This window comes from Haemaphysalis longicornis, unplaced genomic scaffold (assembly GCF_048455015.1).
Source record: "Haemaphysalis longicornis isolate Haplotype H1 unplaced genomic scaffold, Haemaphysalis longicornis Haplotype H1 scaffold_8, whole genome shotgun sequence".
In the NCBI taxonomy this organism is placed as follows: Eukaryota; Metazoa; Arthropoda; class Arachnida; order Ixodida; family Ixodidae; genus Haemaphysalis; species Haemaphysalis longicornis.
Window position 1 is genome coordinate 140,486,840 of NW_027526445.1, and position 20,793 is coordinate 140,507,632.

The 20,793-nt window shown below is 48.1% G+C and overlaps 1 protein-coding gene across 1 annotated transcript in view; it reads left to right on the forward strand.

Annotated features, from left to right (window-relative positions):
* Positions 1 to 1,106: 1,106 nt before the first annotated feature.
* The window catches only part of LOC144149797 (homeobox protein six1a-like), an 80,642-nt gene continuing 60,955 nt past the window's right edge, over positions 1,107 to 20,793 (forward strand). The window contains exon 1 of the mRNA XM_077681439.1: positions 1,107 to 2,412. Within this exon, the coding sequence (XP_077537565.1) occupies positions 1,817 to 2,412 (596 nt within the window). The 5' untranslated portion in view covers positions 1,107 to 1,816. The remainder of the gene's footprint in view (positions 2,413 to 20,793) is intronic.

Genomic DNA, 20,793 nt, shown 5'->3' on the forward strand with positions numbered 1-20,793 from the left:
ATAGTGCTGTTGATGCAGGCTAATCAACTAAGGTTAACTAAGTAACCTAAAAGAAACTATAGCAACTAATCTTCGCACACAACCACGCGGTGATCTTTACCCGCTCCGAAAAAGCCATCAAAGCCCTGTTTTCTTAATTACTGACGAAAGCATCAAGAAAGTCGCGTGTTATTAAGTTTATGGTGCACAAAGGAGGATTTTCAGCAGTGTGGTTGTGCGGCGCTCGTAGCGGGCTAGCCTGCATCGCGAAACGAACAGAACGACGCAGTTGACATCGAACGCTGTATTTAGGAACAACAAAGCGTAAAAGGGGAGAAGCAAATATGACAACGTACAATCTATAATCATCTCTCACATATGATACTGAGATCCCGCAGCGCTGGCTCAGGATGCGACTTCATTAAGCAGCCCAGCGAAATCTTACCCGCCAACAGACCGCCGGCGGCGACGAAAGCGGCCTACAACAAAGGAACATCGCCGCTAGAGCGCCGAATCACCCGCCACCGCAACCACTGCCGACCCGCAGCGGCGATACGTTCGGAGCATTCGAGAGCCATATTTTATATTTTGCTCCCCCCGCAAACGACACGACTTTCCCTCTCTCCGAGCCTGTCAGCGGCGTAACATGCCAAGCAGGCAACTCCGAGTTCGCGCGCGAGAACAAGGGAAAACGAACTGCGAAGAGAGGTGACGGAACGACAGACGATGAAAAGGAAAAAAACGCGAAAAAAATCGCGCGAACGGGCGACGGCCGGAACGAAGCACGGAACAGCAAAAAAGTCGCGACGCAGCGAGCGGCACGGGCGGAGCCTCGAACGGGCGTCGCTCGATCGCCATGGAGACAGCCAATCGGCGTCCGCCGCACCCAAAGCACCGGGTAGCGAAACCGCATCGTAATGTCACCGCGGCCGGTTCCGTGTCTACCCTCCTCGACAGCCACGAAAGCGGGACACCCCGACGACGCGGACGGCGACGTGGAAAGGTTCTCGCGCGTACGTGCGGTGTGCGATAGTTAGGACGACAAAGGGGGAGACGAGCGTGGAAAGGGGAGGGAGGCTTCGATAGATCAGTATTAAAAGCGGAGGGGAAAGAATTCGTCGAGGGTGTTGGGGGACGCGAGAAAACGAAAGAGGAAGCTATCGAACGGCGTCGGTCCAGCAACGTCGCACGGAGGCGAGGAAAAACCCGCCCCGAACGAGGCGAATACGACCGCCCCGCACAGGTCCCGCCTTTGGAGCCCCTACCGGCCGACCCCCGAAACAGGAGGAGAGCGTCGAGGGGGACGACGTTGGAGGGAGGTCTGCTGCACGGAGCCTCCTGCCGCCTCGCCCGGCAAGACCCGTCCGCACTCGGGAGAGCCGCGTCAGTCCGTAGCGGCGAAGGTTGCCCTTCGCACCGGCGGTGTAGGTTGAACGCTACAGCCGCTGAAAAACTCGACGTTTCGAGGCGATATCGGTTCTGGTTTTCGAGGAGAAGAAGAGGGGGAGGGGAAGGTGATCCGCGAGTGGAGGGGTGAAAACAAAACAAGGAGAGTGATGTGTCGTGCAGCGGCGCGAAAGGAGCAGCCACGACGACGGAACGACGACGACAGGAGCGGCAGCAGCAGCGATCGCGGCTGCCCGTCCCGCGTTCGGGTGGCTACTCCGGTGCTGCGTTCGCTACGACCACGCCGATCGTGAATGTGGCCTCAGCGGCGGCGCTTCCGCGGTACCACCCACCACCACGGACTACCCAGGAGGAGGAAAACGACGCGTTCCTCCCAGTGCTGTGATTCCTCTCGGCGGCCGGCGGGAGGTTGAGCGGACGACGACCGTGCATGTCCATGCAGTTCGGGCCGTCCGTCGGCGCCACTCCGAGCATGCTTCCGTCGTTCGGCTTCACGCAGGAGCAGGTTGCGTGTGTCTGCGAGGTGCTCCAGCAGTCGGGAAACATCGAGCGGCTGGGCCGCTTCCTCTGGTCGCTGCCCGCGTGCGAGCACCTGCAGAAGAACGAGAGCGTGCTGAAGGCCAAGGCGCTGGTGGCCTTCCACCGGGGCAACTTCAAGGAACTGTACCGCATCCTGGAATCCCATCACTTCTCCGCTGCCTCGCACCCCAAGCTGCAGGCGCTGTGGCTCAAAGCGCACTACATCGAGGCCGAGCGGCTCCGCGGTCGGCCGCTGGGCGCAGTTGGGAAGTATCGGATTCGCAGGAAGTTCCCCCTGCCCCGCACCATCTGGGACGGCGAGGAGACCAGCTACTGCTTCAAGGAGAAGTCGCGCAACATCCTCCGCGAGTGGTACGCGCACAACCCCTACCCGTCGCCGCGTGAGAAGCGCGAGCTCGCCGAGGCCACGGGGCTCACCACCACGCAAGTAAGCAACTGGTTCAAGAACCGCCGCCAGCGAGACAGGGCCGCCGAAGCCAAGGACAGGTGAGCAGGACTTCTTCTTCTTCCACGCTGTCCTTGTATACCACGCACGCCCTTTGAAGCATCGATTGACATTTGGGGTTCCACAACGTGCCTCTAATATTTTTCGCGCTATCAAATCTGGAAGACCATTTATCTGTGCCAGCGTCCTTTTACAACACCCATGGTCTTGTAATCTGAACTGGGGTTCGGCTGAAAAGGTGGGGAATTGACCCTACGTGTCTGTGGTTCGATTTTATGTTTAGTTTTTTTCCACCTTTACTTACAACTCTATGAGAACGTGGGTTATAAAGCAGAAAAGGGAAACCCTAGTCAGTGGAAACCAACTCAGTAAGGTCTTGCCTTCAACACTATATTTTACCAAGCCTTCAGTAACACCTGACCGTGCACCTAGCCTGCAAGAAAGGGCGTACTAGAATGCAGAAATTTTTGAAAAATACAAGGTTTCAAAATGGTGGTGCGTGTGCGACCGAAATGTTTTAATAATGGATTCGTATACTACTAGGGTCTGATATATCTTATGACGTGTTGCGATGTGGTATTCCGGAGAGATTTCTGTATACCCTTTGCTGCGCCGTATACGACGCGATTGTGCCACGGTCAAATGCAGATGTCATCCGCATAGGGTGTGGCGTGGACGACGGGGGCAACACTCGCTTTAGGTGGATAGAGGAATGTTAACAAGCAGAGGGCTCAATACGGCTCCTTGAGGTACCCTTTTTCGTATGACATAGTTGGAATTTGGGCCTTCCGGCGTGCACATAAAAAGTTGTCGCCCCTGCAGATAACTTGAAATCCAACCGTAAAGTTTTCCGCCCCACCCAAGAACACCAACGGATGTCAGAAAGACATCATGAAAAACTGAATCAAATGCCGAGCAGGTACGAATCAAGAAAATCGGCTCTGAATAAATCGGTGGAAAATGGTGTGATGAAGTCGTATTCTGCTTTCAAAGACGACGGTGGTATTGTACGGACAGATTATGGAAAGTAGGCTAATTAAGTGGCTTAGTTTTGATCCGATTGAACGGATCTAAAACACCCTACTATTGGGATGCACTACAGAGTTCAGAGAACGACTGGTTGGTGTGTCAGTGACCAGTATACACGTGGCGTTAACATTTCACATGGCGTTAACAGTATACATTTCAGATTGGACTGAATTATTTTCGGGTAAATCCCTAGAAAGCTCGTGGCATACCAAACACCACCAAAATTCTTATCAAGCAATCTTTTTTCGCCCAAATGGACGTCCTTATTTGTGCAAGCACCAGTCTCATTGTCTGGATACTGCAGAGTTGATGCATGATACGGAATCAGATGAGGACTAGAGTGAGTTCCCTCCTAATTGTTTATCTGACAGGAATGCATTGGACGTTTACTTTTTATTTGCTTCAATGTGTGCATATGGGTTTCCGCGTTACCAGTAAAGGCAAATAACGTGCCTGAGGTCTTCAATCTTTTCCCTGGCTATTCAAGGTGCGAAGATACTTCCCGTACAGAGAATTTCGCTGGGATTGAATGCTAATTTCTATATCGTTCTTGTTCGACGGGACTCGGACAAAGTGATCCTTGACGCGTTACTCATCCAAATATGACGGAATGCTATAGCGGGGGGGGGGGGGGGGGGACCGGCTGTTATGTCTTCACAGCCACCCATTCACGCGAGCTTGTTATGATGAACATACATCTACGTATGGCAGAACCACATGTACACGTGTGGATCTGACACTTGCGTCCGTGCAACACTGCAGAGTTTAATATATTCACTGCCCCTCGGTCCCACTCACTGCCTTGGTAAAACCCGTAGTAGCATGTAACAGCAAAGTCTGTTTTATCAAAGAACACTCGTCGCACATGCTTTGGCCGTGGAACTTGCTTTGCTTTATCATCTTCTTTGGACGAAAGACGCGGATAAAATGAGCCTGCGATGTGGATAAGCGCTTCCTGTCACTGAGGGGAAAAGTGGCTACTCTGATCAGTCCGATGCCGACTTCGTGAATTGGATTCGTCTACCTGCATGCCTTTAAGAAAGACACCATCCAGACGATGTTTTTCGGCGATTGCACGCTTCGTGAGTAACCTATGCGTAAACTGTTGTATGCCGCGCCAATATTTCGTCCACCGAGATTTTACACGAAATACTAACTATACGCACAAACTTTATTCAGAGATCTCCAGGACATTAAGGTAATTTGTCAGTGGAAGTTCAAGTTGCTATCCACAGAAGCCCGTTGACTGCCATCTCTTTGAAACCTGCATTATATAAAACTGACTTCCAAGCCTGAGATTGAACACAACGGTATGGTTTTGGCTTCTGAGTGCGAACCATGCTGAAGAACTGTGCCTGTGAATCAAGGGCTGAATGATTGTTAACGCATTAGTAATAAGACTAAGGCAATGTCCGGAAATGTTCGACATGTGATCCATTCAGCAAAAAATCATGAATACGACTAACACATAAACAATCGATCTAGAAAAAAATTCCTATCGCGCTTGGAGTGTATCTGTGTATGGCAGTCGCTTCCACCGAGGGCGTGCTCCCAGAGCATCGTAGCCTGCTTCCCGCCATGCGTTACCTGATACGAATGTGTAAGAACTATAGACGCGAATCTGGACGTCTTCCTTTATGTCGCAGGGCAGAATATTACACGTTCAAACTGAGTATCTCTGAAGACTACTTTGAGGGTTAGATGAGAATTGGTGTAAGCTTAAAGCGATGTTTCATTTTAGCTGTATTGTTTACCTGGCCTGTACTGGACCCATTCTTCTTAGTTCTGTTATATTCATTATTCTGTTCAGAGAAATCTGCTGTTCATCTGGCATTGGCTGTTCATGTTCACGTTAAATTAGCTTGTAGATTTTGTCCTCGTGAGTTGGCGCTTTGCATTTGAGGTCAAACTAATCGTCAGCAGGAGTTTTGCAGTCAGCCTTGTAGACACGAGGCCGCCGCGGTGAACTTTCGTCTCCTGTTTCGCAGACGGAACTTCTTTCGCGGAAGATTTATCTTGCACATTTGGCGCTGCCCTCGGCTTCGCTGTCGGGATAAAAAGTGTGGTAACTCACTGAGAGAGAGATAACATGACAGTACCACGTCTATCTTGCTGCTCCCTTCTTTTCTGGACACAGGCGACCAAGAAAGACTTCTTAAGTTGCGCTTAGTGTTTCCACCAACTGATCGGTTTTTTCACGATGATCAAGCTGTTTCGCATCGCGGAACATGACCTTCTTCTTATTTTAGGGAGAGACGTGGTCTTGTACAATGTGCTTGGCGTAGAACTCCCATATCGCAGTTGGATGTATAGGCGCCATGTAGCCACGCACGAACCAAAGAAACCGTTCACAAAACATCTCCTGTCTGTATGGGTGGAAACTTCAAACTTCTTCCTTTATTGTTGCTGGAAGCGTTGTTATAAATTATGCCGTTTATCCCCTCAGAAGCAAAGAAACCTTCATACAGGTGCGTTAGTTTTTCACCCCTTTCAAGATGACGGAGGCCTGAAAAAGCAACACACCAACACATCACAAACTTTCCTTCAGCGACGCGCCTTTGTCTTGGAATGTAGGCAGCAATGTAAAGAACGAGCACCTGGTGGTAAACGTAGGTATACTCATGCCCCTTGACTTCCCTTGTGACACACTGTAGCATATACACTTCATGAGAAGAGCTATTACATGTCCCTTGCATGTCGATTCATACGTTCCGTAACCGTATTACCGAGCGTTTTCAGGGAAGCTTGGAACTATTTTTAGAGGAAATTACACATTTAGCAACGGTGTATACGTTATTAGGACGCGTGTCTTGTAACGATCTTTCTTTTCCCTTTCTGGGCGGTAAGTAAATTTATCTGCCTGTCCATGTAGGACTATATGGCTGTTGGACTGTTCACTGTTGGGCTACGTGTTGACGTGGAGTCCATAACTCGAATCTATGTATACGACAGTCGTTCAGAGTGTGGTTGCTGTTAACAAGGCATGAAATCCCAATGCTGGCGTTATTTCTGTGCTTTAAATGGCTGTCTATACCCCTGAAGCAACTGTTGATAGTGGATAATAAAACAGTTGTTTTCACAGCTCTGACCGTAATCACCAGATCCGGAAGGGAAAGGGTATGGCATTACCAGCGAATGACTAAAGATAGCCACAGCCCAGACATGCACGGTTTCATGCATTTTTACACATTTTACTGCACCAGTGACGTCATCAATCACACACTCAAAGCAAAGCTACCTATATTTTGTGTGTATTCGACCGATGTCCTCATTGCTGGGGCAATCAAAGCATATATAGAGAGAAATTATCTACCACATAATTATCAAATTTTGTATGTATGTATGTATGTATGTATGTATGTATGTATGTATGTATGTATGTATGTATGTATGTATGTATGTATGTATGTATGTATGCATGTATGTAAACTCCATGCATACAGACATACATAGAAGCGTAACTACACATATGCACATACATAAATATACGTATACATGTATATGGAAGTACGTATTATTGATTCAAGCGCCTCCTGGTGTCCAGAAACTATAATTGTCTCCCACAAACACAATTGGTCAGGAATGGCAAAATCAATTTGTTCCAATGATCGAGTACAATTAAGTTAAAAAACGTCAACAGCCCATGTTTTGTGTTAGTACGCCAAAGCGACTCAGCTCGTACGACTTTTAAATTGAGATTGCGCTTAATGCGGGAGATCACCTGCTTTCCTCACCAAGTTTTAATTCAAGAATTTACACTCCCCAGAACATAAAGTTCAGAAGTTTTATTTTTGCGGCTGATGTTATTGCGTTCTTCCCAAAATACTCCCAGTAGCGGAATCTTTGCGGCGTTCGGATGAACAGCCGGTTGAAAAGCCAGCCCAGGTAACGATGATAGATAACTGACACATCTGGATCCACACGCAAGCATATATATATATATATATATATATATATATATATATATATATATATATATATATATATATATATATATATATCGAGCATCCAGAAGAAATAGTTGAGAAAATTGTTGACTCACGATTAAAAAAAACAGTGGTTTGCTGACGTTTCGACTGGTGGACCAGCCTTCATTTGAGTAGATGCAGATGAAGACTGGTCCTCCAGTCGAAACGTCAGTAAACCATTGTTTTTATTTTTATCGTGAGTCAACCATTTTCTCAACTATATATATAATGTATATGTGTATATATATATAGAAGGTCTTCGTTTCGGCGGCTATAGAAGTGCATGCTTGTTTCCTTGCTTACTCGCTTCCCCACTCCCACGTTTACTCAGTCGGGAGGCTCGTTTCGGCATTTTTTTGGCGCGTCTTCACTCGTCTTACCATTTTTCGTCTGCCCTGCTTTGTTTTCAAGGAATCCAAGAGCTATATATTAAATTATTTCTGCAACGCAAACCTGTTACCGATGATAAATATACTGGTTATTGTGCGGCAGGGGTTATCATTTTTCCCATTCCGGAATTTTATATAATGGTTCACTGAAACGATGGGAAGTTATTTTGAACACTATAGTATTAAAAATAACTTCCTTCCAGAAACTAGGTCGCGTTATTTTAGAAGTCGAGTCAAAAACTAATAGCCTGTGCTTCTCGCGAAGTATCGGGCAAGAGAAAAAAAAACAAAAAAAACCTCAACTCAGTATGTACTCGCTCGCCGCTCACTTGCACGATTTTTGTAGTGGCTTGATTCGGCTCATTTGGGTGAATGGGGAATCTCTTAGAACGCAACGGGAACGGCAACACCTGCTTTTGGGAATGTGTAATCGTAGTTTTGACTGACTTCGAACCAAGGGCATTTAATCTAATTATTGCGAATAATCGCGACCATACCCTTTACATCGTATACGTAAACATGACCGCGTATATATGTACATGTAATCGTTATTTTGCCAGTGTGACCAGAGAAAGAGAGGGAATAAACGTCTTTAATTCGGAGCTGAATGGTATGACGAATAATTAATGTATATTGTTAGTTATTGAGACCACAACGTTTGCATGGAAATGTAAACCTTTGTATATAACAAAATCCTGCAGACAGTATACACTGGCTTCGTTATAAGAAACCATTTTTTAAAAGTGGAGAGGATTTGCTGTCACTCCATTGGAGTTGTGGCAACGGAACATTTCGAATAAAGCGGTATTTCGGATAACACGATTGCATTATATTACGAAAGTTTACTGTATACGTAACTTGAACGCGTACAAACAGCGTTGTACGGTGTTACGTAGAAAGTTTTCACACGAAAGCTATCCGACTGAGCTGTCAGTAGTGTTTTGTGAGATATGTATTACATTTTTGGTGAAACATAACGTGACGTGTAAGCTTACTGCTTTTGTTTCTTTGGCGTGGTACGGTAATAACCACAATCCGCCTCTTTCACAACCCCACTGCGCATGCGCAATCCCCTAGCGGCCAAGTCCCTAAGTAGTCCAGTAGGGGCAGCAGACGACATTCCCCACAGCTCCCGCACAAGCGGGAAGGGGTCGTGGTTGTATTTACATCGTTTGATTTTTTGTGTGTGCTCGTTGTGCGCGGAACAATGCCCACAACTTGTGCTACGTTCCGCTGTAACTCGGAGTGCCGAAAAGGGAACGGTGTCGGCTTCTATCGCTTCCCGTCGGCCGCACGCGATCGGCTACGGCGGCTTGCGTCGCTCGCGTCGGCTCGGCATCCTGGCGGATATTTGATCGCTGCTATCTGTGCAACTGCGAATGACAATCCGCAACACAACTTTTCACTACACTATCATCCCCTTTCTCGCATGTGGAACTCTATTTAAGTTATAACTGCCGTTTGAGTGATCGGTGACCGAAACATCTGCGTAGCCTGTTTCGATGCTTCCGCGCAGGTATCGCCATCTCTCGGCTGCTCGGCGCACCGCGCGCCGCGGCGACCGGTCAGCGTATAGGCTTGCATCGCGGCAGATATATCTGATCGCCGCTTTTAAAATAAGCCCTGACAACAATCCCTAGCACAATTTTTCACCACACTAACACCTACTTTCTCGCATGTAGAACTTTTTAGCGATCAGATTGATTCAGAAGAGCAGCGACAAGCGCGGTTGCTACCGTTGCTACCGTGGTCTGCGCCGGTTCGAGCCGCTGAGTGTGCCGAGCTGGCAGGCGCGGCCGGCGTGTGCGCGGACTGTTTCCGAAGGCAGAAAACGCTTCACGATTGCTTGCTTTATCCATTTCTTGCGAACAAACGCGCAGAATCTACAAATTCAGCTCAGCGATCATCGTAGTTGACCATGGAGCAAAAACAGTGGGCGGAGCGACGCCGACGACGCATCTCATGCGCGCATCGGGCCGTCTCAAAGTCACGCGTACGACTAGTCGTGGCGACAGTCGTAACGATCAGTCGCATGCGAATCGCGTGTACCAATCGTACATGTGTCCAGCGAACTGCCGGCCTTTGTTGAGCTGGCGATCGTACTTCATGCCAGACGACTCCAAGTACTGCTCGCTCTGCTACTCGGACGGCACACGGATCTGTCCGAGATTTCTCTGCCAGCCCTCATTCAGTGATAAGAAGCCGCCTGGTATTATGTGATGACCAGGGGCTGTCGTCTTAAGGCGTTATAACACCAACACAGAAGAAAAACTTCGGCTGCTCCTCGCCGTAATGTGGGATTGCCGTGCATACAACGAGAACGCAGCCGGAGGAAACGCCGGCAAACCCTACGGCTTCAACTTCCGCTAGGCACGCTAGGTGGCAGCACACCGCAATGAAAGAGGCGGATTCTGAGCTGTCTTTACCTCATCTTAAGAGCACTGCATGTTTCGCCGCTCCAATATGTCGTCCGTGCGCATTCGCGAGAAGCAATATCACCCGGGAGTATAGTACTCAGACACTTTATAATTAAGATAAAAGTGTCTATGACAGCTAGGCTTAGTTTCGCTCGGCACAGCAGCTCCCTGCGCGCTCAAAATTTACGTCGACAGAGTCGACTCGTGTAGAGCAGTTTTCTGACGCTCACACCCTAGAAACTTCTTTTTGACGTAGAGCGTATAGAATGCCCGTCTTTTTGAATGAATGCACTTGGCTGCTGCCTCAATTTGAAGGGGTCACAGCGTGTAGGAAAATCCTTGATAGACTCTGCGTGATTTGTTTCTAAATGTACGCTACTCTAATTACCCCTACAACCCCCATTCTAGGGTTTATCGCGTCCACGTTGCCCCGTTGTATTACAGACATCGACTCTGCATTTTGTGACTGCATAATCTGAGTTTTGTGATTAAAAGCGATTAGTTGTTAAAGGTGCTACTTGGACAGAGAAACTTCCGGCACACATTACAAGGATATATAGTCTAGCGTCACTAGATAAGGTTACACAGAATCGGCACTGTTTGCTCCTATTGTTCCGTGCCGCCGCCGTGATCATTGGTCAGTTCGCATCACGTGAGATTTGTTTACACTGCGATGGTTCATGGGCGCCGCCATATTGTTTTCTATGCCTTTTCTGTCGGTCCTCCATTCTCTGCGGCTGCGCGCGACTTGCGTCGTTCCGAACGCGAACCGAAGATAACGCAATTCGCAGCATTTCAGCTGCAGAAGTGCGTCCGAATATGCCGTGTTGCTGCCTCTTGGGCAGTGTTGTTTGCAAATTACCTCGTCAAAGTTAGCGGTGAACCCGCAGAAGCGGCAATCTGGCAACACTGGTAGGCGCCAAAATGGCCTCCGCTGCTCACTTTCGTTCCTGAGGGACGGTACTCTGTATCTTATCTGTGACACTAATATAAGCCAGTACGCCTGGTCGCTATCAATAACGCCCACTCACTCACTCCTGGCCCGATTCAGCAGTCTTCATTTGGAGCCACGCACAGTTCATTCCAGAAAGAGCAGCGTATCAGCGAACTGAAACAAGTCTGAATGAAGCTAAACAGCATCCCTCAACGGCAGATGTGTTATGATACAATTCGCCCTTCTCTTTATTGAAAACGTGGTATTTGCCCTACAGGCGAAAAATCCCTTGGAATATGATACATACAATCATTATTAAAAACAACTAACCTATTGGGCCACCTATATATCTACAGCATACGCTAGAAAGCTGTAAATGGGGTCAGGCGTGCGATGCAGATAAACCGCTGTAGGGTAATCCGAGCGACTTGGCTCTTTCGTTATCGTGGAGTTGATCTTGCCCACTGCAGGCGTTTCTAGGTTTCCGCCGCCTGCTTTCTTGAAATCATTGCGGCCTCGGGCGTTAAAAAGACAAGCATTAGAAGCCCGAATACCCTACCGCGGCGTGTGATGTGCACGTATTTGGCGTAGCATTCAGACAACAAACGCAGCTTTCTTGTGCGAGAAATTGATCGAGTGCGGTAGAAAAAAAAAGATTACCATCCGTTGCTAAAGAAAGTTGAGAAGCGCGAAAGCTATACTAAAAGTGCGTTCAATCGATCGTCAAACCTTCGATGGTCGACATCGCAAGCGAAAAACGAACCCAAGGGGTGATTTTTCGCGCACCAAGTAAATGCATCTACGAACGAGCTAAATGCATAGGGGTACTTGGCTTGTGGGTCAAAACTATATATTGTACTCATTCGTCGTAATCGATGCGTGTATTTTCTTAGGTATAGAACCGTTCCTTTTTTAAGTAACCGTTTTGACACACTGGAATCCCCGTTTCGCGCATGCGCCGTGTGTCCAGAAATCTTATCAGAGATTTTCGGTCGACGAACCGGTCTATGGGGAAATGCATTAGAAAGCTTTCGCTTTAAAAACCGAGAACATGCGTGAGTAAGAACAAAATCCTCCGCCTGTTATATATGTTCAGCCTCTATATTGCCGAGAAGCTTTATGGGTGCCAAAAAGGTTTTGTGGCGTTTAATATCAACTTACACAGTATTTATCAGTGGCCAGCGAAGCTTTTGTCATTGTAGATAGGTCATATTTTGAGATCTTTGGATAAAGAAAGGAATTATCTTACACAATTCATTTTGTGCACATCCTCACAGCCCCATGTGCTACGCGTAGAGGACGAAGTTGACGCTTCCCCGCGGGAATAATACTGTTTATGAATCAGTTTTTATCTCTCGAGACGCACCTCTGATAATAATGAAGTTGGTTGCAACGGATAATTGCCCAGAAGATTGAACTATTACTACGCTTTGACTGACCGATTCGAGCTGCGTTTTGTCTGCGTCACTCGTCTAATCGGGGGCTCTGCGTGCGCGTCGATCACGCTGGCGTCAGAGGACACGCTGCAGGAAATTGCATTTTATCTCACACATGAAGTTTTCTGCGTACACAAGAAGTCATGGTGCACTCACAACTGCTCGGCCGTGATGAGGTCAGCATGCGGGTCCGTGCACTCGGTCGTTGCGATGTGACTTAATCAACAAGAATGGTGCATGCACAGTCGGTAAAATGCTTGTCTAATACACAGCTTTCCTACTTTCAGCCTTATCTGCCTCTCCCCAGCGGGATTTGAAAATAAAAATAAAAATAAAAAAACTGCTCCGGTGTTCTGAAGACAAAGCGCACCCCTTTTGTTTCCAACATGTTTGTAAAGAGTATTTTTCGGCAGTTTTCGGGTGTAGTTACTTATAGGTAACTAGTTGAGTTGCAGTCGCTGTTTATAGACAAGCGTTTTACCGTTTGCATACTTATAAATTGAGCTCTATGAAAACAACGCCAAGATGCATGCATGCATGACGTTCGCGCAGCTCTGACCTATGTCATATACATCATCTGAAGGAGTCGAAAAACTAAAATACCCGCGTGTCGAGGTTTGGGTGCGCAATGGAGATCCCCGCGGTATAAATCAATCCGTATAGTCCTTCAATGTGGCGGGATAAAATAGCCCAGGCGTATCTTCAGTCCGTAAAACTCCAATATATTATCTTGGTTCTCGAAGAGCGCCCACAGGCGGCTCGGGTTCAATTATTGTATACAGACAGCATCCCGATCGTGCGCATGCGCGAACACTTGTACCATGACTCCCTAGACAAATTCGGATAGCTTTGGTTACTCGGGTCTGTCAAAACACCCGGAGACTAGCACCTTTATTTGGGCACCATGTTGTAATAATACACGCAGAAAAGCGGGAAGGGTGACGAACGCATTATTGCTATCGATTATGCGCTGCTTGTTGTTTCAGAGTATGAAGTCAGCAGATGATGATTGTAAATAAATCTTCGTTATGTTAGTCTAATTTCCTGGCCGAACTCAACGAAAAAAAAAGTAAATCAGCAAATGCACCCGTAACGAAACTCCAGGCAAAACAACAACCTATTGCAGCTTCTGACGCCTAACTAACTATTACACCTGTAGTTGTACCAAAATCTAGTCACTTATACAGACGTGTTTATAGCTGGACCAATGTATACCAATGGAACACCGATCGAGTGAAGTTCGCAATTTTCAGCGCATGTGAAGTTCCACAGAAAGCATTGCGTTGCTTAAAATCCATTCCCTGCTCACGAAAAAAAAAAAAAAGAACAGCTATGGGAAACGCGCACCTTAACCTTTTAATCAGAAGTGCTATCAGATCTGCATTATTCGGCGTGCAAAAAGTACACAACGCTTATAAGCAAGTCACAGAGCTGATTCCGACGATCGCGCAACGCATTCTTCCACACGCGTGCGAGTCCTCATTTGAACGTTCCAGTGCTGCACCCCTCGGGTATAATCACGGACGCTAGATGGTGGCGTCACCAGCGTGCGCGCAGAGGTCAAACCGCTCGCATGCTTCGTTCATGCTCACTCGAGCCTCTTTTCAGTGCAAAGGTCACGGTGTAAATAAGGGCGTGCACGACGACTTGGCCCGAGTAACGAGGGCACCGGGGTGGCCCTATCCAGGCATTCATTCGCCGTGGCAGAGGCTGCACACGCAAGGTTATCGGTCAACGACACGCTTCGGGCGGGCATCAACATTCAAGGTGGCTGGGAATGTGAATCGTGAAAGAGACGCCGCGTGCTTGGTATACATAGCTGCGTGTATACGCTAGTGCGCCAGAGGGGACATAAATACAAAAAAAAAAAAAAAACCCGGGCCATCTCCGCTAACGGGAAACCTGGTGAGGGGCGAAGCATGCAGGGTATAACTGTATTCTTGACGCCTTGGTGTTTTTTGCCAACGGAGATGAAACCGTAGGGGATTAGAGGTACACAGCATTGCTGCATAATTTTCGTGTCTTTGAAGCACGAAGCGTTCCAGCGCGAGCCGTAAATCAGTGTTCCGGTGTTTTAGTACAGTGACTACATGAGACGACGATTACGACGACGACGATGACGACATGAGACGCCGACAGCCCGAGCCCCTAAGGGCCTTCGCCCCCTATGCAACTTTATTCGATTTGAAAGAAGTAGGCTTTGATAACTCACTCAGCTGCCTTCCAAGTATAAGAAAGCCGTCTCTCTAACCGACGAAACGCAAGAAATATTAAAAAAAAACTTTCTAATTTGGAGCTGCGCTGCCTAATATGGATAGGCGTGACGTAATATGGGCATTACCAAAACATAGTTATCAGTGTGTAAACTGCTCGTTATCATTCAAGTAATACGATCAAGCAAAACTAACGCCACTACAATCACCCGGTTCAGTTCCTTGACGGCGCCGTGGCTTAGGTGCATCTGCGTGCGGCGGCGAATTGTACAAACAAGGTTCTGTGACGTCACAAAGAAGTCGCCAGAAAGTGACTGCATAGTCGCTACTGCTTCTTCGGTTTTGCCTAGTATCTCCGTTATTTATTTCACGGTTGCAACAAAATCGGCATAATTGTCATCGAGACAGTCTTTTTTTAATAAACCAAACTTGTATTTTATCTTCATGACCCCTTTTATTCCACGCCCATGATACACGCCTTGCCTCGCACTACACGGCTTTCCGCGCATGCGCCGCGCATCTGCAAGAGAGCCAGCTGTCTTGATTTTCACTTAACCGGCAAAACCGCTTCCGCTTGCTGACTAGCCTAATTGCGCTGTTAAGTATTAATCAGAAAGTACTGTGAGCCCCGTGAGGCTAAAAACCGGGCGTCCGCGGGAATAGCGGAGGGACGAAAACTCCGCGCAGCGTCACCTAACAAAAAGGAACAGCGGCGGGAATCGATATTCCGATTCGGACTTGCTTTCTGCCTTCAATTCATTGAGAACCTTACCATTCCAGTGCGGTTGTAGAAGGTCCTTGCCCATGCGAGTTTCAACAGCGTATACCCACTTCAGTTTTGCGCGAAACGTCGTGCACTTTCACGAATACACTCATGTCGCGGGAGAATCACGAGTGAGATGCATGATGCTTAGTGAGTGAGGCTAGGAACATGCCGGGCTGCCTCACTCATATATTGGTTACAGACGTGTTCAAAACCGACTCACTTGCGAGCGTGCACATTTACGCGTGTATACGAGTGCGCACACAGCCGATATACAGATCGAACTACTACGTAAACACCCGCTATGACGAATGTACTCGGGAAAGAAAGCTGGCTACTTTATAAACGGGAATGATTTGCTCTCTGCTCACTACAGCGAGGACATTAAATCAGTTCGATTATAGCCATCTTATTAGAACGAGAGTTTACTGTATACTGAACCGAATTCCGCTATCCGTACACGGTGGACATAACAACAGTACCCTGCACTTACCTCAAGTCACATTAAACAACTTCGTAAAGCTTGGCAAATACAGTGGAGCAAATAGACAGACAACAAAGTGCATATAATGAAACCACACTTGCAACCATACACGACTGATACACACACAACAGACACAAAAAAGTTGCCTTAGCAAGGTTGCGGATAAGCCACACGCAAATAACGCACCCCAAATTGCTCACCTGTACCTCCGAGACCCCTATCAGCGGTGGAGTCGGCCTATACCGTAGTGCACGTCGTCCTCCAGTGCAAGGCACTCGACACAACGCGACGCAACCAGTTCCCACAACTACGCAGACAACACTTTCCACGCCTCCCCTCACACTTTTAAGTAATTACTCCATGATTTCCTATTTGCGACTTTTCAGATTCTCACCGGCGTCATATTTTTGCATCTCATTCCCATCATGCATCTGGACAACCAAACCCTTTACACCAGCCGCATCTTCATTGCCTTTTGTTCCATTTCCCGTTTGTTTTTACTGAAATACTTTATTTTTACTGTCGTTGCACTCTCACGAAATAACTTTTCTTTGGCACCCTCTTTGCCCTTAGCCGGCCTTCCGCCTTGGAAATTCAATCATCATCATTATTCTGGCCTCGCGGCGCGCTGTTCGACAGGGTCGATGCGTCCGCTATCCATAAAGCTGACGGGCAAACATTGGAAGGCTTAAAGGCAAACTTTGATTGATTGATTGTGGGGTTTAACGGGCCGACGCAACGCAGGCGATGAGGCGCGCCGTAGTGGAGGGCTCCGGATTAATTTTGACCACCTGGGGATCTTTAACGTGCGCCGAAATCTCGTACACACGGGCGTTTTTGCTTTTCGCCTCCATCAGAAAAGCGGCCGCCGCGGCCGGGAATCGAACCCGCAAAAAAAAAAAAAAGGCAAACTTTAATTAAGGAAAAATGAAAAACAGGAAAAGGTTACAAGTCGAAAAAGGAAAGGTTCCTTCCTCTGGTTAGCTCCGTAAAAAAAGTGGTGCTGTCCCGAGGGCTGGCAACAGCAGACTGGTTGTCGTGACGTCTCTGGACCCAGGCGCGGCACGGTTCTGCGTAACGTAACTCAACACGTCGCCGCGGCTGCAGGACAGCGGGAGAAACGGGCCGAATTCCTTTTCCGGCCGTCCCAGGCTCGGAGAGGGAAGGAGAAGGGCGCACACACAAGCGCAAGAACAAGCACACAACACACTCGTTTCACCCTCCGAGGGACACCGGCTGACTCGGAGTTCAGAGTTTGTGGCCCCTCGCTGCGCGTCGAGGAATGCGAAGAGAACAATCATCACAACCTTTACAATTAGGCCTGCGCACGCGCACAGTGATATCACCCTGAATCGTCGCGATTGAATTCTGCAGCGGTGAAAGCGGCCGGGCGTCCGCTTGAGATGCATGCACTCAGCAATAACAGCTGGGCAGCGAACATCGCAGACAGCCCCCTCTTCCTCGGTCGTGGATGTGCGGCCGCGAAGCAGCGGCGGCACGGTTTTCCGGATGTTTACGTTGTCGCCGACCTCGCCCCGAAACGCGCACGCCTCGCCGGAGGAGAAGAGGTGTTCTCGCCTCGCCGCCGCCGATGTAAAGGCAGGCTTCGCGTAAAACATCGCCTGGGTTCCGCACTTTCGAATGGATGGCTGTCGCGAGTCATGCGTGTTCCGTGTAAGTCAGAAGCGATCCGAGGAGTGTGCTGATGTCGTGCTACACTCGGCTCGGGCCAATTTTTCCAAATCTTTCTTCCTAAGTGCGGAACACTTTGTGCAACCGGCTTGTCGTCGTAGCTTGCCCGGAGTCTCGGTATCTGGCCCCTTTACGCGGCGTCACGAACGCAAACAGAGGCTCCGAAAAGATCGCGCTTCCCCTGGTTCCTCGTGTTACGAAGCCGACGTCAATCCCATTGCGCCACAGAAACACACGTCCCTTATATGCAAAGTGTTCGAGGTAATCTTTGCGCTGTGCCGTTGTAACGGAGGCTCCCATTGCTAATATGTACACCCCGCAACTGAGTACACAATAATATAAAATACGGAAGAAAACGACGAATTAACGCAGTTATTGCCTCAAATTAATAAAAACTCAATCCAATGACTCTTTAAAGACCTTTTCAGGGCCTGTGGCGCCCTTTCAACTACTTTCGGTATCAACGCCAGGCTGATACTGAAACTGGTCAAGAGAGGACGCCACAGCTCCTCTGGCGAATCACTGCTCCGCACTTGACAGCTTTCACTAATTGAGTGGAACTGCCTTCACATTTTTTCAGTATGTGCCGCATAGACCATGCATCTCTGTACTGTAAAATTATCGGCGGTGCGTGCAGTATGTATTAAGCTGCAGCCGCGTTTAAAAAAACCTTCGAGAAAGAAAAGAAACGCAGCGTTTAGACGACATTCCAGTGACTTAAGACGAGGCTAGAACCGACCAAAACGTCTATCGTTGTAGTGTAGTGAATCCGTCGCACCTCCTTAATCCCAAGGACGTTGGTTCGGGACCGGCTCTTGCCTCGGTTGTTTTTTCATCTTTAAATTGAACTATAATGTGTACGATAAGGTTAGTTTTGGTGTTTTGATCAATTTCTTTATGTGCGAAAGGTCGTGTTATCTTAATGTTTAGGTTAGGTTGTCTAGCACTATGTTATCTATAGCGATGTAGTGTTGCAGACGCGGCAATTTTGTTATAAAACGCCGGTGGACGTCGATATAGTGAAGTGCCTATAATACCGTCGGATGGCGCTCTAGACACAGGCGGAAAGAAAACGCTGCCTGTATTTACCACCTGTCATCATCATTACCTTCATTTTCACCAGCACCATGATAATTATCATCATCCTATACCATGCCAAACGAAGGCCTCCCCAGACCTCCAACATAAGATTGTCCTCTTTTCACGAGGTATCACTCAGAACTGTCGCTGTCAGCCATGAGTGTGCCGGGAAACTCTTTTGGCTTTGCAAACATGTTGAATGACCCCACGATGTACTATATTGATCTACGCCATAATGTCAAGAAATTCGCACATGCAGCTAAAGTAGCCCGTGCACGCATTCAATGTCTGGCTTTTGCTCTGACTATAGTCAAAAGATTTTTCTCTTGCAGCTGACAATGTCTCGAGCATTTACGTGCTACCGTTTGTGTGTCTGGCTTTTTTTCCCCCATAGCTGGGGTGTTGCGCAAAAAGCAGGCAAAGGTGTGCAGGGCGGAGAAAAAATAAACGTAGCTGTAATGCAGCGAATACACTTTTTTTTTTTTTTTGCAATGGTGGCAGTTTGGCGAAAAGGTAATGTGTACTAAACGGGGGGCTGGGGAGTTCAGTGTGAGGAAGGTTTCGCGGACATTTCTTAAAACTCGAAAGGCCTCGCGGACCCCACGTGGTCCACGTACTTCCATTTGAAAACTATTGGCTTAACCCCCCACCAACTGACGCCAAGTGAAATCAATTATACACCAGTAGGCAAATCATTACAGCACAGAATAGGACTTTTTCTCTATTAACAGTACCGACCCCCCCCCCCCCTTCCCCAGGAATTCTCCCCGGATAGGTCTTTCACTTTCCGTTCAAATAAAGGTCTCAGTATGCCAAAAATTCTTTTTGTACGTTACTTTTCAGGAAATGGTAGCCGCTGTGAACAGTAAATAAAAAAAATACTGGTGCTCCGCTGGTATTTGAACCCAGGTCTCCAACCGTTGCGGGAGGCGACCTATTTTTTAATTCGTCGATTTCATGTGCAACTCGTGGGTGTTTTCAAAACCACAAATTTTGAATATCCGTTCACGAACGTGCATTCAGTGGATATACAACGCTGCTGAGCCCAAGGATGCAGGCTCGACCCCGCCTTGACAGCCGTTTTTCTCCTGGAGGCGAAAAGCGACAACTTCCGTCTGGCGAGATTTTGGCGAAATTCAAATTGATCCCCGGTGGTCGAATTAAATTAATACGGAGCCCGTCACTATACCGCGCGCCTTACAGCCAAGATTTATAGCTTGGGCGTGTTAAACCACCAAGTTTTGATCAACCGTACAAGCGTCCAAGCACAAGGGTTATACGCTAGGGTTACTTGGTTTCCACGCTTCACGGATAAAAGGATCAACACAAGCACTTTAGGGCCTCACACGCCGCATATACACGCACCTGGACCATGATACGCGTCCGGATACGGAGTAACTCCGACCACCTGGAGCCCTTTAATGCGACCCAACATTTCACTGCTGTTATATATTCCGCATCTATCAGCGATACACAGCCACCGCGCCGCCAGGAACCAAACTGGGAACAGCATGGGTACCAGCGGGAAGCCTTGGGGCACACCGCGCCGCCGCAGCGTGTGACGACGGTATTAAGTGGCCTCTACCGCATAGATCCCCATATAGGCAGAGTTGGTCGCTTATATCTTCTCTGAGGCCAGCAATCATTCTAAATAGACATGCCATAAACACGTTGTGCACGGCGATAGGATCGCCTCTATTAGGACGTGCGGGTCGTACGGCCAACTGATAAAGGCTGCAGCGCATAGGCGTATACGAACTTGATTATGCAGAAAAGCCGTACGAGTTGTCGAGCCAGTTGCCGGCAGACGGGCCGCCCTAAGGCACAATTACGGAGCAGCTATTAAGGTTTGAGCTGGCAGCGCGTGCATTTGGCCACGCCGTGGCGGAAACCCAAGTACACCGACGTGATCTGCATAAGAATGTGCATGCGGCCGTTGCACGGCGTAACTGCTTGTCAGAAGGCGCCTGTTTCAAATTACCTAAGAAACCGTGCCATAAAAACCGCGCATGGCGAT